Below are 14,960 nucleotides of genomic sequence, written 5' to 3' on the forward strand. Positions count from 1 at the left end.
GAAGAATGCAGATAAACAGGTACAACTTGTGAAAGAGGATTTGTGTATCACCTTAGACCAGTCCCTTCACTGGGTATATGGAAGGGTTTACAACCACTTTCATACTCTATACAGGGGGACTCCCTTACAGCACTGGAGCTCTGAGCCCAGTTATCATTCGGTAGATTGACCGATTGAAGTTTCTATGATTGTGTTGGCTTCCTCCCGTGTCTCGGTTTACCACTCACCATCCAGATATACATACAAATAAAATAAATGACTTGTGACAAAGCTGTCCTTACTGGATTCTCTAATGATGTGTATTATTGTAGTGGATACAACAGGTTAACTTAGCCAAACGTGGATAGAAATAGTTTTACATCCATTGCACAGCATTGTGTGATTATCAACATTTAGAGAATAAATAATGTATTCTCATAATTAGTCATTTCTAACAATTTCCTCTTCCAGAGCTCTTCTCTCCTCCAGAAATAAAAGTGACCCCGTCCAGTGTAATAGAAGGAGGTGAGATGACGGTGAGATGTGACACCAGACTGGATCCACTCAGAGGCGGCAGAGAGCTGCACTTTGCCTTCTACAGAGATGGACGGATTGTGCGGGGATACGATGTATCTGATACATACAGAGTGCCGTCATCTCAGCTGGAGGATTCTGGGAATTATACCTGTGAAGTGAGGACGGCGTCCGGCACTGTGAGGAAGATGAGTGATGAGCTCTATATACAGATAATGCGAATACCCGGTGAGCTTGAAGAATTGAATAACCACCTGATCTGTACATTTTCTGTCTCAAATATCACTTTGTGCAAAAGCATTCCTCCTGACACCCAGTCTGTATTGATAGTTTGACAACTTTCTGACTTGAGACGATCCACAGGCAGTGTTAGTCCACCAAGACAATGCTGAAGAGAGTCCATTGTAGCTTGTTCCAGACTGGCATGTACAATGGATGTTTTAGGGGATGTTTTTCTTGCATGTGAAGAGAAATTTTGATCTAAAAGCTTCCCAATTCTCTAAAAGTTCCTTCACTTAGAAATATAAAATATGAAATTAGTAAAATATAAACTAATACAACACACAGGTAAGAAGGGAGTTCCTAGCTAAGGGCTGAAACAGGGCTGTGCTTACCGTTATGGTACTTGTGGGTCAGTACCCAGGGTGGCAGGGTAAGATGAGCAGCACCAAGACTCAACATTTACACATTGTGATAGCTTGTTCTATTTCTTTTTTCTTTATTTCCTTCACTTATTCACTTTCCTTATTCAATTACCATAAGTATTCCTCCCCTCCCCTTATTATCTTTCCTTTAGTCATTCTTCCCTTCTTCTCTTCCCCTTTGTCATTCTTCCCTTCCCTTCTTCTCTTTCCCTTTGTCATTCTTCCCTTCTTCTCTTCCCCTTTGTCATTCTTCCCTTCCCTTCTTCTCTTTCCCTTCATCATTCTTCCCTTCCCTTCTTCTCTTTCCCTAAGCCCTTGTACACACGGTTGGACATTCCAACGGAAAATGTGTGTGAGCTCCATCTGACTTTGTTCAATGTCCGACCAACAAAGTTTGAAAAATTTTCCGACAACATGATCCGATCGGACTTTGTCCGATTGTTTGTAGAGAATTCTGATTGGACAAAGTGCCACGCATGCTCAGATCAAATTACGAAAACCAAAGCTATTGGCTACTAGCCTAAACGTAGTCCCGTCGTAACGAATGAACATCATCACGTTCCGAACGATCGGATTTTCCGACAACTTTGTCCAACCGTGTGTACGCAACACTCGTTTCGGACAAAATCCGTCGAAAAAAAATCCGACGGATTTTGTTGTCGGAATGTCCGACCGTGTGTGCAAGGGCTTAGTCATTCCTCCCTTCGTTTATTCTCTTTTCCTTAGTCATTTTTCCCTTCCCTTATTGTTTTTTTCTTAGTCGTTCTTCCCTTCCCCTCTTCTCTCTTCTTTTGATTGGGTGAATCTAAAGCTGAAAATCACAGAATATAAAGCAGACCCCGTGCTGCCTTCATTAGTACATTCTAGCATTGGCTCTAGGAATGAGGCCCCAGTTCACCATTGCCATGGGGTTGTAGCAAATCTGTGGGATTTGTAAAGTTTGTGAATCACAAGTCAAAACGTTTGCAGGTTCACCCCCCAAAAATAAGGAACAATAAGAATAACTATTATTTAAAAGAATAGATTACTCGGTCCTCTGTCTATAAAAGAGTGGGCTCACAATGGCAGCCATATTGCCTATTTATGTTGGAACTCTTAGCCCTTGTACACACGGTCAGAGATTTCGACAACCAAATCCGTCGGATTTTGTCCATCGGATCTTGCCCAAAACTGTTGCATACACACGGTCAGACTAAGTTGTCAAAAAATCTGATCTTTCAAAATGTGATGATGTAATTTCGTTATGATGGGACTACATTCAGGCTAGTAGCCAATAGCTTTGATGAAGGAATTTGATCTGAGCATGCGTGGCACTTGGTCCGATCAAAATTCTCTACACATAATCAGAGTATGTCCGATCGGCCCAGTTGGTCGGGAAATATTTCCAACATGTTGGAAAATTGGGTCCGACGGATATTCCGATACCACACAAAGTCGGATTATCAGACGACACGGTCCGATAGGACACATTCCGACGGATTCTCCGACCGTGTGTACAGGGGCTTAGAGAGAACTGACAATTCTGTGTAGGCAGAGATATTTTTTTAAATTAACTATTATTATTATATTTATTTTTGCCATTGGTACATGATCCCATGGCAGTGCCCAGCTTCCTATACCTTCTGCTTAAGAATAGCTTGCTACAAAGCCCTACATAACAAGATTTTCCTCCCGTTATAGTGTTTGCTTTAAAGTTTGTGAACTTCGAGCAAGATTTATGAACTGTTTGAGAACTGAACCCAAGCTAATTTGTTCATACTGAAATAATCACAATAGAAGGGGAAGGGTTTGGTAAAGGGATGTTATGACAATAATGGCCTTCTTCTTCTCCATCATTCAGATGGACCTATGGCAGGATGGTGTCCAAATAAGGCCCTGATGTTGGGGATTTGAATCTTCTCTCTTCATTAACTAAAAATTATTTTTAACCTTTGATCCCAGACCAGTTATTTTTAGGCTCTAATTAAAAAATAAGATCTTTTGTTACAGTACCTCCATAAGGTCAAGACATCGGGCAGAGAAATGATTGCAAAAGCTCTACATAGTGAAAATATACAGTTAAATATAAAGTTGAAATATATATTTTTAATGGTTTGCCAACAAATGGATTTGTAAGATCGGTCAGCCAGTCTTGTGATTTATGCACCTCTTGAGCAAGTGACAAACTTATCTCCCAGTTCAGTTTCATTTCTTCCCGTGTCACCTGTCCTCCTATTATTGGAATAAGTTAGAACATATTACTGGAAAATTAAACCACATCGTTGCTTCTGTCCAGTAAGAAGGAAGCTAATCCAGATCCTTCATATACATTCAGAATTTGTAATAATTCAACATTTTTCTTATCTAATAATCATAATATTTCCATACTTCTCTCCTCAGATTACACGGTGCAGAATATAATACGACTGGTGATCTCTGGATTTGTATTGTCTGCTGCCGTATGTTTCATCTACTTCCACAACAAGTGGTAGAGAGAAGAAGAAGAACTTCTAGGAATTTTAGGACCTCAATGAAACATCTAAATGAATGTGTAAAAGGTCTTGGCTGAATTCAAAGGAACTTCTTTTTAAAATAAATTTATACTCTCAAAAAACTTGGTCTGATTAATCATAAAAAAATATGAGTGATTAAACGAATTGGCTTATACACTGAATACAGTAAGCAGTGGAAAAGGCAGAAGTGGTCACTGAGATCACACATTGAGGAGAGTGTAACAGGAAGGAAATAAAGTATTTTTTTGTTTTTATAAAAACTGAGAAAAGTCCGAAAACACAAATGTCACACTTTAGGCTCGGTTCACACAGGGGGCAACCCAACTTGCCGCGCCGCGAGCTGACAAGTTGCCCCCGTTCTGTACTACGGAACCGTTCTAAGAGGAGCGACTCGAGTCGCTCCGACTTAGAAAAAAGGTTCCTGTACTACTTTTGGGCGACCTCGGGCGACTTGCATTGACTTCTATACAGAAGTCATTTGCAAGTCGCCGCTGAGGTCGCGGCAGGTCGCGGCACGGCAAGTCGGGTCGCCCCCTGTGTGAACCGAGCCTTACTGGTTATGTTTTTATTCTGAATTCTGAAAACTAAAGAAGATATGTAGTGAGGTTTTGTATATATTGGGGTTGATTTACTAAAAATGGAGAGTGCAAAATCTGGTGCAGTTGTACATGGTAGCCAATTCGCTTTTAACTTTAGATTGTTCAATTAAACTAGGTTGAAAAACTGGAAGTTGCTCCAGATTTTAGACTTTCTAGTTTTAGTAAATAACCTCCATTTTCTTTTTTTTTTTAAATAATGGTCAGGTAAAGTAGAATTATTATATGTTAACATTTTATATTCTTATTTTAAGCCAACAAATAACATTGTAGGCTAATTTTCATGTTTCTCCAATCTTCTTACCTCTTTTTGTAAAAAGCTTGTAGCCTTGTACCTACATTATATTATGTTATGCCTGTTACTGTGTTTTTTTTTTTTTAAGTTTCTGGCTGATGCATGCAGGGGTTAATGTAATTGTATGACATGTCTTCCCCTGTATGTGTGTGTGGTACCTCCCTTCTTCAACCACTATATATACAGGGGGAGCCGGCCTCGTGGTGCAGTCCGGTGTAGGAGACAAGAATCATGCAGTGAGGATCTGTGTATTATGTAAACCATTCTACCGGGAGCCTCACACTTTAACGTGACACGTTTTTAGGCAATCGAGTGGATTTTATATATGAGGACTTTCCTAATTTTAAGGTATGGGCAGCACCACTAGGGAAACAGTACGGCCAAATCAATGTACAGACAAATGTAATGTAAAGTGAAATCATTTATGTAAAGGAATTAGTCTGTAATAATGTGCCACCTCAACTGTACTCTGCAAATCAACCCAGTAAACTGAGTTCTTGTTCAAAGTAGAAGTTGCCTTGTGTTGTTTACTTGAGGTGGGTAGAAGGGGATTAAAGTGATGTATATTTATGCATAGTTGTCTGGCGAGGCAAAAGGGGCAGCTGCCCTGGGTCCAGTCATTGTTGTGGACCTGAAGCACCTGCCCCATACTTGCCATCTCTCCTGGTTTACATGACCTTGTCTCATGAAGTCTTATGCCCCATGCAAGCAGTTGGATTTTCCAATGAAAAATGTTTGATGGGAGTTTGTTGTCGGAAATTCCGACCACGTGTAGGCTCCATCGGACATTTTCCTTCAGAATTTCCGTCACACAAATTTTAAGATCTGGATCTCAAATTTTCCGACAGCAAAATCCATTGTTGTAAATTCCGATCGCGTGTACACAATTCCGACGCACAAAGTTCCACGCATGCTCGGAATCAAGCAGAAGAGCTGCACTGGCTATTGAACTTCATTTTTCTTGGCTCGTCATACGTGTTGTACTTCACCGCGTCCTTGACGTTTGGAATTTCCGACAAGCTTTGTGTGACTGTGTGTATGCAAGACAAGTTTGAGCCAACATCCGTCAGAAAGAAATCCATGGATTTTGTGGTCGGAATGTCCGATCGTGTGTAAAGGGCATTAGTGCCATGCTGTGTCCCGATATCTCAGTGTGAAGTGCTGTCACTGAGACCCCTTTCACACCGAGGGCGTTTTGCAGGCGCTATAGCGTTAGAAATAGTGCCTGCAATCTGCCCTAAAAAAGCTGCACCATTGTCTGTAGTGTGAAAGCCCGAGGGCTTTCACACTACAGCAGTGCGCTGGCAGGACATCAGGGAAAAGCAGCTTCTTTGGAACGATGAAGGAGCGGTGTGTTTGAAATCAATGGGGCAGTGCTGTAATACCGCCGGCAAAACGCCGCTATTGCGGTGTATTACCGGCGGTTTTAACCCTTTCTCGGCCGCTAGCGGGGTAAAAGTGCCCCGCTAGCGTCCGAAATGCGCGGCTATGGGCGGTGTGGTGTGAAAGGGGTCTTATGCTGCCCAGCTCTGCCCTATTGCAGTGTACAGATGACTCATGTGCAGAAAATGTCAGCATTCACATGTAAATATCAGGCATTGGTGTGTAAATAGAGGCAGTACTCATATTTATGATGCCCCCCTGAGGTCCCATCCACCATCACCTCTGCTGAATGCTGCCCAGTGCCCACTGCCTGCAACTGTGGTCATCATTGAGTTTACCATCAGCTTGTTCTGCAAAGGTAAGCAAAGTGTAGGAGGGGTTGGTGTAGGGTGTGCAGAGGTAGGCAAAGAAGGAGTTTTCAGTTTGGGTGCACAGGTGAGCAAGGAGGTGATGTACAGAGGTAGAGACGCTGGATGTAAAGATGAGAAGAGGAGGCTTTAAGGTAGAGGGGTTGGAGTTGAGAGAATGGGGGAGGTTTGGGGTGCAGGGGTTAGCAAGGGGATTTAGGTTGCAAAGATATACTGATGGGGTGGATAAAGATGTGCGTTGTGTGTAGGGCTTACTATTCATTTCATTGGACTGCTCTATGCGCTAGAAATGTGGAAAAAAATTCCTGACCCTTTTTCGAAACTTACACCGAACCACATGGTGGGTGCCATGCCACCATGAATTTTGGTGCTTCTGAAAACACACATGTCCGCAGATGGGTGAAGGGGTCGATAACAATTAATGGCACTTCTGTGTATCTGCTAGAGAGCAGTGCATTTTTCTGGTGTCAAAAAAGCGATTTTGCATGTGTTCAGGACACACTTCTCATTACATTGAAGCTTGGTGTAGAATCCTTTCACACTAGTGGCCAGTGTAAATCCCTCCGTACAGTACATTGGTGGTCGCTATAAATGCTCCTATTACATTAGTGGTAAGTGTAAATGCCCTTTACATCAGTGGCCTGAATTGCTAGTTGGTAAAAAAAATCCTAACTTGCATTTGTGGTCAGTGTCAAATCCTCCTTTACATTGGTGGTCCATGTAGAAGCCCCCCTTAAATTGATGGTCAGTGTAAATTTCCAATTACTTTGGTGGTGATTGTAAATCCCCGATTACATTGATGGCCAGTGTAGAAAGCTCCTTTTATTGGTTTTTGGTGTAAAATCCCTCATTACATTGCTCAGTAAATTCTTCATCACATTGGTGGTCAGTGTAAATTCCCCATTACATAGGTGGTTAGTGCAAATTCCCCATTACATTGGTGGTTAGTGCAAATTCCCCAATACATTGGTGGTCAGTGCAAATTCCCCATTACATTGGTGGTCAGTGCAAATTCCCCATTACATTGGTAGTCAGTGCAAATTCCCCATTACATTGATGGTCAGTTTAAACTTCCCTTTAGAGAGTTTTCTGTATATTGATGGGTCCCCTTCACTTCCCCAGTCCATGGTGTGCAGTCAGTGAAAAGATGATGTTCTGTAGCCTTCAGCAACCAATCAGTGAGCCATAAGGATTTGCTGTAATCTCTAGCAACCAATCAGTAAGCTGTAATGATGTTCTGTAACTCAGTGGTGGCTGATGCTCAATATTTGGGGGAGGGGGATGGCAAACCAACGGTGCAGTTTGGTGTGGAAGTCCAGAATCATACAGGGAGGATCTGTGTATTATGTAAACGGTTCTACCGGCAGCATCACACTTTAATGTGACCTGTTTTTGGGCACCCATGTAAATGGATTTTATATATCAGAAATTTCTTAATTTTAAGGTATGGGCAGCACCACTATAGAAACAGCACAGCCAAATCAATGTACAGTTGAATGTAGTGTAAAGTCAAATCATTTATGTAAAGGAATTATTCTATAATAATGTGCAACTTTAATTGTATTCTGTACATCAATCCAGTAAACTAAGTTCTTGTTCAAAGAAGAAGTCGCCCCCTGTTGTTTAGATGGGGAGAAGGACATTAAAGTGATGTATAGTCATGCAGGGCTGTCTTTAAGTCGGTCAAAAGGGCAGCTGCCCTGAGCCCAATCATTGTTGTGGGGCCTGAATCAGCTGCCCCATACTTTCCAATTGCCCTGGTTTACATTCCCTTGTCCTGTGAAGTCTTAACCCCGTGCTGTGTCTGGATATCTCAGTGTGAAGTGCTGTCACTTATGTGTTATTTAAAAAAGCGAACAAAAGTCCTGGATGGCTTAACGCCAATGTAAAAATGCATATAAAAGCAAAAGAGAAGGTTGAGGGATCATCATCAGCATTCAAATTTAAAAAGAATGCAACAAGAAATGCAAGGGTACAATTAGGGTGGCTAAGATAGAACACGAAAGACACATAGTGGAGGAGAGCAAATAAAATCCCAAGACATTCTTTAAGTATGTAAACAGTAAAAAAAGGGAGGACAGACCATATTGGCCCCATAGAGAATGAGGAAGGACATCTGGTTACAAAGGATGGGGAGATGGCGAAGGTATTGAATTTATTCTTCTCCTCAGTCTTCATGAAGGAATCGTTATAGCGTCTACAAAATAGTGGATAGTTTTATGGCATTTTTATTATAGTTTTTTTTTTTTTTTTTTTTTACTGGTAATGGCGGCGACCTGCGATTTTTATTGGGACTGCAACATTATGGCAGGCACATCGAACAATTTTGACACATTTTTTTGACCATTGGCATTTATACAGTGATCAGTGCTATAAAATGCTTAGATTACTGTAAAAATGTCACTGGCAGGGAAGGGGTTAACACTAGGGGGCGATCAAGGGAATAATTGTGTTCCCTAGTGTGTGTTCTAACTGCAGGGTGGAAGGGACTGTGTAGGGAAGATGACAGATCACCGTTCATACTCTATATGAACAGACAATCTGTCTCTTCTCCCTTCAGAGAACCAGAAACTGTTTACACACACAGATCCTGGTTCTCGGCGTGTCATCGGTGATCGTGGGAGCCCGTCAGCGATCGTGACTGTTGGGCACTCGCATCGGCTCGGGGACGTTACATAACATTGTTTCGCCCAGCCATGCCATTCTGCCACAGTACAACTGAAAAAGTTTTTGCCTGTTCACATGTTCTGCTGCGAACTGGACAGGAGGGTGTTCGGCTCATCCCTACTGTTTACCATTGTCATTGAAAGTGAAAATAAAATAAATAAATCTGTCACGGGGACCCTACTTCCCTTGATTGCCCTACTGTTCCTCAGCATCAGCCCTACAAGTGTTTGTGCCATGTGTCACTGTGGCGGGAGTCACTTTGGGTGTGGTTGTATTCCATTGTTCTGTTGTGTCTGTTGACCTTGGGAGAAAAGTATATTATGGGATGTATGTCTAGATGGAGGGGAATTACTCCAGCAGCCCCTCCCTGCTGATAAAACTGTTTACTGATGAAGTTTGAATACACCTGACCTGTGTGTCTATTGTTATTGGACAGTTTACCCCACCCTAAATACAAGGGAGGGGGGAGTGTCCCCGAGTTGTATATCTGTTGTTACATGTGTTTGAATAAAGAGTCTGATGTTTTTCACCCTACACTGTTACGGCTAGTGACTGGGTGGGCTAAAGGGTCTTGGATCGTGTGGTACCAGACAGAGGAAGCATTTATGGCAGACATATTCCTGTTGAGGACGGAGGTCCGTTACAAAATCATACACCAAATTTGATGATCCATTGAGAACACATAAGTGATCTCTGAGCTCACACATGTAGGAAATAAAGTGATGTTCATGAGAAAATCGAAGATGAGATGAAGATGGGTTTTGTTTATGTTTCCTAATATTTGCTGATGTTCTGGAAATGACAGTAAAAAATGAGAGTGGTAAATCTCGATACTGAATGGAGAGAAATACAAATCCTTTGGCAGGAAAAACATCTCCCATATACAGTATATATCCCATCTGTGTATTCAGCCATTTACCCGGAGGTCAGCTTTAATGTGCAGATCAGTACAATGTGGTAAGGTGGTGGAAATTATTTCCTCCCAGGACCCGTCTCCTGAATTTCACTCATCCACTCTTGTATTACAATTAAAGACATTGTTCAATAAAACATGTAAAATTAAAGAGGCCCTGTCACCAAATCAATTGCAGGTAAAGCACAGACTAATCAAGTATTTCAAATTTGTACTTGCAATGTATTTGCCTTTTATCAATTATGTTTTATTCACTTGCTTGGTGCCTTTGAATTTGCTCAAAAATTTGACTACTCCAGAAGAGCCAATAGCCAAGCTCTGCCCCCTCCCTCATTGCTCAACCTAGAACTCTCTCTTCTGGGAGTGTCAGTTACTGTCCATGCTGGCCCTTCACCTCTCTAGAAAACCTTTTAAGTAGCAGCTGGGAGATGTGTGAAGGAAAATACTATTAAGTATTTATTTATTCTCATCAGTATATCTCCCCCATAGGAGTTCCTGTGGGTTGTAACCTAAGTTTCCAACTTTTATGGGTATATCTCCCCCAATGATTGCACCTGTTTCTATTCCTATTGGTACATCTACCCCAGTAATCTAAGTTTACAATTCTTATCAGTACATCTACCCCAAAGGATTGCCTATAGGTTGTATACCAAGTTGGAGGGAGTTAGTGGTCATCCAGTCCTCTATTGATTTGAGGCAGTTTTCAGTGATATGAGTTTTGTTTAGCATATCATATCAGATGAGGCAGAACTGAGATCTTATTGGCTATCACAGATTATTCCTCTTTCTACATTCTTACAACATTGGTGTTAAGTCTTGTGAAATATCCATAAATAACACTCATGACGTGAGAAGACGCTCATAACTTCTGCTTCTCAGGAAGACTGTCACAACTTTCAGGTCTCGGCTACGATGTCATTCTTTCTTGCCATTGTGCTTCTATGTAAGTAGATTTTTTTTCTTTTTTTAATACTTAGTATTCTATTATTTTATTGTAAGTAGCAAAGATTGTATGCAACATAAAATATATCATTGCTTTGAACCTGTTGGAGGCTCGATGTAAAGCACACTTATTATACTTGAATCTGTTGTGGACAAAGTATGATGACCCTTCTTGTTCTTCTTCTCTTCTGCATATTCCATCGTATTCACCATCCAATGGGCACTGTATGAGCTGTCTAGTTCCATGAAAAATACTGTACAGCATGTTACAGTTGTTAATTAGTATCCATTCTCAGTAATGGTGGATTGTATATTATAGAAAGGAGCTACAGCTAAAGCAGAGCATTTCTTGACTTGTGCTGTTATTATCATTGATTGTAAGCTGTGTTTGTGGTCTTGTCATGCAGGCTGGAAGGTTCACATTAATCTAGATAAGTCAGAACCAGGAATGTGATTTTCAGAAGAGCTTTGTTTTAGTTACAAGAGTCAATGATGAAGTTAGCTGGATGTCATCTCTAAGGAGGAAAATGTTGACGGTCAGGGTAATGCCAGGGTTGGGTCTCGGGGTACATGTCCTGGTTCTATTGCTGAGTTCCCCTTGTCTCATATGATTCAAATATTGCCTTAAGTTATATCCTCTATTCATTTAGATACCAGAATTGTATCTACCCAGGGTGGGTAGAGGGTCTGATTACTCAATGAGGGAGTTAAATGAAGGTGTTTAGTTTAGTAAAGGGGGATCTGGTGGATACATAGTTCAGTTCTGATGGCTGTTTGACTGAACCTGCAGAAGCAGGAATGGGAACGATCTGGTTACTGATTGAAATAAGTTAATAAAAGTGGTGGTGTTGGGGGGTGGCTTGACGTGACATAAGGCATAAAAGAAATGTCTTGGTAAGGTGGTTATGATGGATGCATAGAAGGATCTGAATGAGCTTGTCCAATCATTGTGTAAGGGGGTGATAGGTTGAATATAAGGACAATTGATGGCTACACGTTGGAGGAGTGGTAACGTTAAGTCCGGTTGCTTAACCCAACCTCTCCAAACCATAGCTTGTCACATAAGGGAGAGTGTCAATTACGATCTTCTGGTGATCAAAGAAAATTGTGATTCTAACATTTTTGCTATAAAGAAAATTTATAATTTCTAACTCAAAATGAAAGGATGAAAAATGATTGGAATGCATTATATATTTTTTAATGACATGTACTGTACATAACATTTTCTAAAAAGTGCATTTTGGCTTTTCAGCTTTGAATGTGGGAAAATTTGGTGAGTACAGAGCTGACACTGAATAATATATCATAAACACTTAATACTTAAATGTATCACACAAATGCTTCCTGGAAAGACCCGTAGTGGTGAGATTTGAATTTTGGTCAAACCTAAAGTTTAGTTTTTGAGTACATTTTTAGGAATATATTTTTTGAATACTTTGAAGTGAATGCTTTGGTGGTTTCTGATGGTTGCACTTGGCCCTTCGGAGAGCTTCTAAATGAACTACTGTCTCCCAAATGGAGGGAATACGGGAACAGTTGGGGGAGATCTTTGCAATGTACATGACCTGATTCGGGGCGGATCCAGAGTTTAATCTCAGGAGGGGCACTGCCAAATTTTTGCAGGCAATTTGTAGGGGAAATGGCTGGTGTTGGCACTTCAATCGTCACGGCACCATTGTTAATATGGTGTCAGGGTGATTGAAGGGCATTATTTCTCTTATTACATTGTAATATAAAATGAAATAGTTCAACTCACCATAATGCAGAATCAGTGGGAGTCCTGAGTGTGTCACTTGCCACCGTCGCCTGCCTTCAGATGGGGCTTGTCATTTGCTATGCTGCCTGTTATCAGATTCAGATTGTCACTACCAGTGGCCTTCTTTTAGATGCAGAAATGCAGCGATGCGGGGGGGGGGTCGGTGAGAGACAGTGGCATCTCTAGCTTCAATATTTAGGGGGGCACATGGTGGGACAGTGACGAAAGTAGGGGGGAAATTATACAATGAAATTATATATACACACATATATATAAATACACTGTGTCTTGAAAAAAGTATTGGTGGATTCAGCCAGGTGGAGGGGAGGGCAGAGTGGGAGCAGCCAGGTGGAGGGGAGGGCAGAGTGGGAGCAGCCAGGTGGAGAGGAGGACAGGGTGGATGCAGCCAGGTGGAGGGGAGGACAGGGTGGATGCAACCAGGTGGAGGGGAGGACAGGGTGGATGCAACCAGGTGGAGGGGGGGACAGGGTGGGAGCAGCCAGGTGGAGGGGAGGACAGGGTGGATTTAGCCAGGTGGAGGGGAGGACAGGGTGGGAGCAGCCAGGTGGAGGGGAGGACAGGGTGGATTTAGCCAGGTGGAGGGGAGGACAGGGTGGGAGCAGCCAGGTGGAGGGGAGGACAGGGTGGGAGCAGCCAGGTGGAGGGGAGGACAGGGTGGATTTAGCCAGGTGGAGGGGAGGACAGGCTGGGAGCAGCCAGGTGGAGGGGAGGACGGGGTGGGTAAAGCCAGGTGGAGAGGAGGAAAGGGTGGGAGCAGCCAGGTGGAGGGGAGGAAAGGGTGAATGCAGCCAGGTGGAGGGGAGGACAGGGTGGGAGCAACCAGGTGGAGGGGAGGAAAGGGTGGGAGCAACCAGGTGGAGGGGAGGACAGGCTAAATGCAGCCAGGTGGAGGGGGGACAGTGTAGATGCAGCCAGGTGGAGGGGGGACAGTGTAGATGCAGCCAGCTTGAGGGGGGGACAGTGTAGATGCAGCCAGGTGGAGGGAAGGACAGGGTGGGAGCATCCAGATGGAGGGGAGGAAAGGGTTGGTGCAGCCAGGTGGAGGGAAGGACAGGGTAGATACAGCCAGGTGGAGGGGAGGAAAGGGTGGATGCAGCCAGTGATAAGGTCCTGTACCTCTATGGAAGCCTGCATCCTGCACCCCATCCCTCTCACTCCCCCCACCTGGAGGTAAGTTCTTACCTTGGAGGATAATAATAGAATCACTGACTCCCTCCACCCGACAGCCTCATGGTCCCTCTTCTCCTCTCTTCCTCTTCCCCTTCCCACTCATCATGCTGGGGCCTGCTGGTATCCAGGACTACATGTCCCATAATCCTCTAGCTGCTAGTTTCCCAGCCGTTGGAACTGGATGTAGCCAATATGAGGGCATTGCCAGGTGAATACTCGGCTCAAGGGGGAGAAGGAGAGGGGGAAATCCCCCGCAGATGCGACTCTGCCTGTGTCACTCCCTTCACAGAGCCTGTCAGTTTCGGCGCTGCTGCCCTGGCTCCAGTACCACCACCGCCACTCCCCCTCAAGTACCACCGCTTCAACCCCCCTCAAGTACCACGGCACCCATCCCCTCAAGTACCACTGTTATAACACCCTTTAAAGTTGAAATCAGAAACAGAAATGTTTTACTTTGTTGTACAGTGGAAAAAAATATAGTATCAAAATCATACTTTTCGGGGGGGTCGGGCCTTCATGATTTCTTGCACCGGGGCTCTGAAGTCCTTCTTTTCTCAGCTGCATAACGAGTTTAGAGAGTTGGGGGAAAAGAAACAGCAGCTCATTGGTCTTCCCAGTAAATGGCTTTGTTTTGTATTAAGATGAAAAAATGAAACTACCACCATTTTATTCTTCATGATCTCGGCTTTCAGAGAATAAAAAGTCTCCAGGTCTAAAAAAAATTTTTTATACTTGTGTGCAAAAATTACTCAGGCAGAGAAAGTTAACCCTTTGTAACCCTTTGAGGTTTTTTTACCTTCATGTTTTCTATGCATCAAGTTTCAGTGGCATTGGCTGAGCCATTGGCTCCTGCTACTGGCAGTCATTGGCCAATGAGCCAATGAGGTGAGAGCAGGGCAGGGCAGAGCTGTGCTACGTGTGTGAATGGACACACAGAACAGAGGCTTGGGAGTGAGCTTGCTCAGATGCCTACATAGGAAACTGCTTACACTGGGGGACATTAAGCAGGGGGGAGGGGCCAGGGGTGCCTAGGAGGGACCTGAGAAGAGGAGGATCGGGGCTGCTCTGTGCAAAAATATTACATAGATTATATAAGTATAACATGTTATTCATATAAAAAAAAAGTCTGCCTTTAAAGAGGAACAGCAGTCGGCTCACCTAATTTGTAATAAAAACATCATTGTCATTCTGAAGCTTCCC

The 14,960-nt window shown here is 43.0% G+C and overlaps 2 protein-coding genes across 2 annotated transcripts in view; both read left to right on the forward strand.

The window, feature by feature from the left end:
- Nucleotides 1-456: 456 nt before the first annotated feature.
- LOC143942684 (high affinity immunoglobulin gamma Fc receptor I-like) lies at nt 457-5,029 on the forward strand. The gene is made up of 2 exons (XM_077464062.1): nt 457-741; nt 3,537-5,029. The coding sequence occupies exons 1-2, from the start codon at nt 510-512 to the stop codon at nt 3,626-3,628; spliced, it is 324 nt and encodes a 107-aa protein (XP_077320188.1). The 5' UTR covers nt 457-509; the 3' UTR covers nt 3,629-5,029.
- Nucleotides 5,030-10,700: 5,671 nt separating this feature from the next.
- Nucleotides 10,701-14,960, forward strand: part of LOC143942672 (Fc receptor-like B) — a 20,644-nt gene continuing 16,384 nt past the window's right edge. The window contains exons 1-2 of the mRNA XM_077464052.1: nt 10,701-10,814; nt 12,066-12,086. Coding sequence (XP_077320178.1) covers nt 10,784-10,814; nt 12,066-12,086 — 52 coding nt within the window. The 5' untranslated portion in view covers nt 10,701-10,783. The remainder of the gene's footprint in view (nt 10,815-12,065; nt 12,087-14,960) is intronic.

This window comes from Lithobates pipiens, unplaced genomic scaffold, assembly GCF_037356315.1.
Source record: "Lithobates pipiens isolate NorthernLeopardFrog02 unplaced genomic scaffold, aLitPip1_a1.2 Scaffold_30, whole genome shotgun sequence".
In the NCBI taxonomy this organism is placed as follows: Eukaryota; Metazoa; Chordata; class Amphibia; order Anura; family Ranidae; genus Lithobates; species Lithobates pipiens.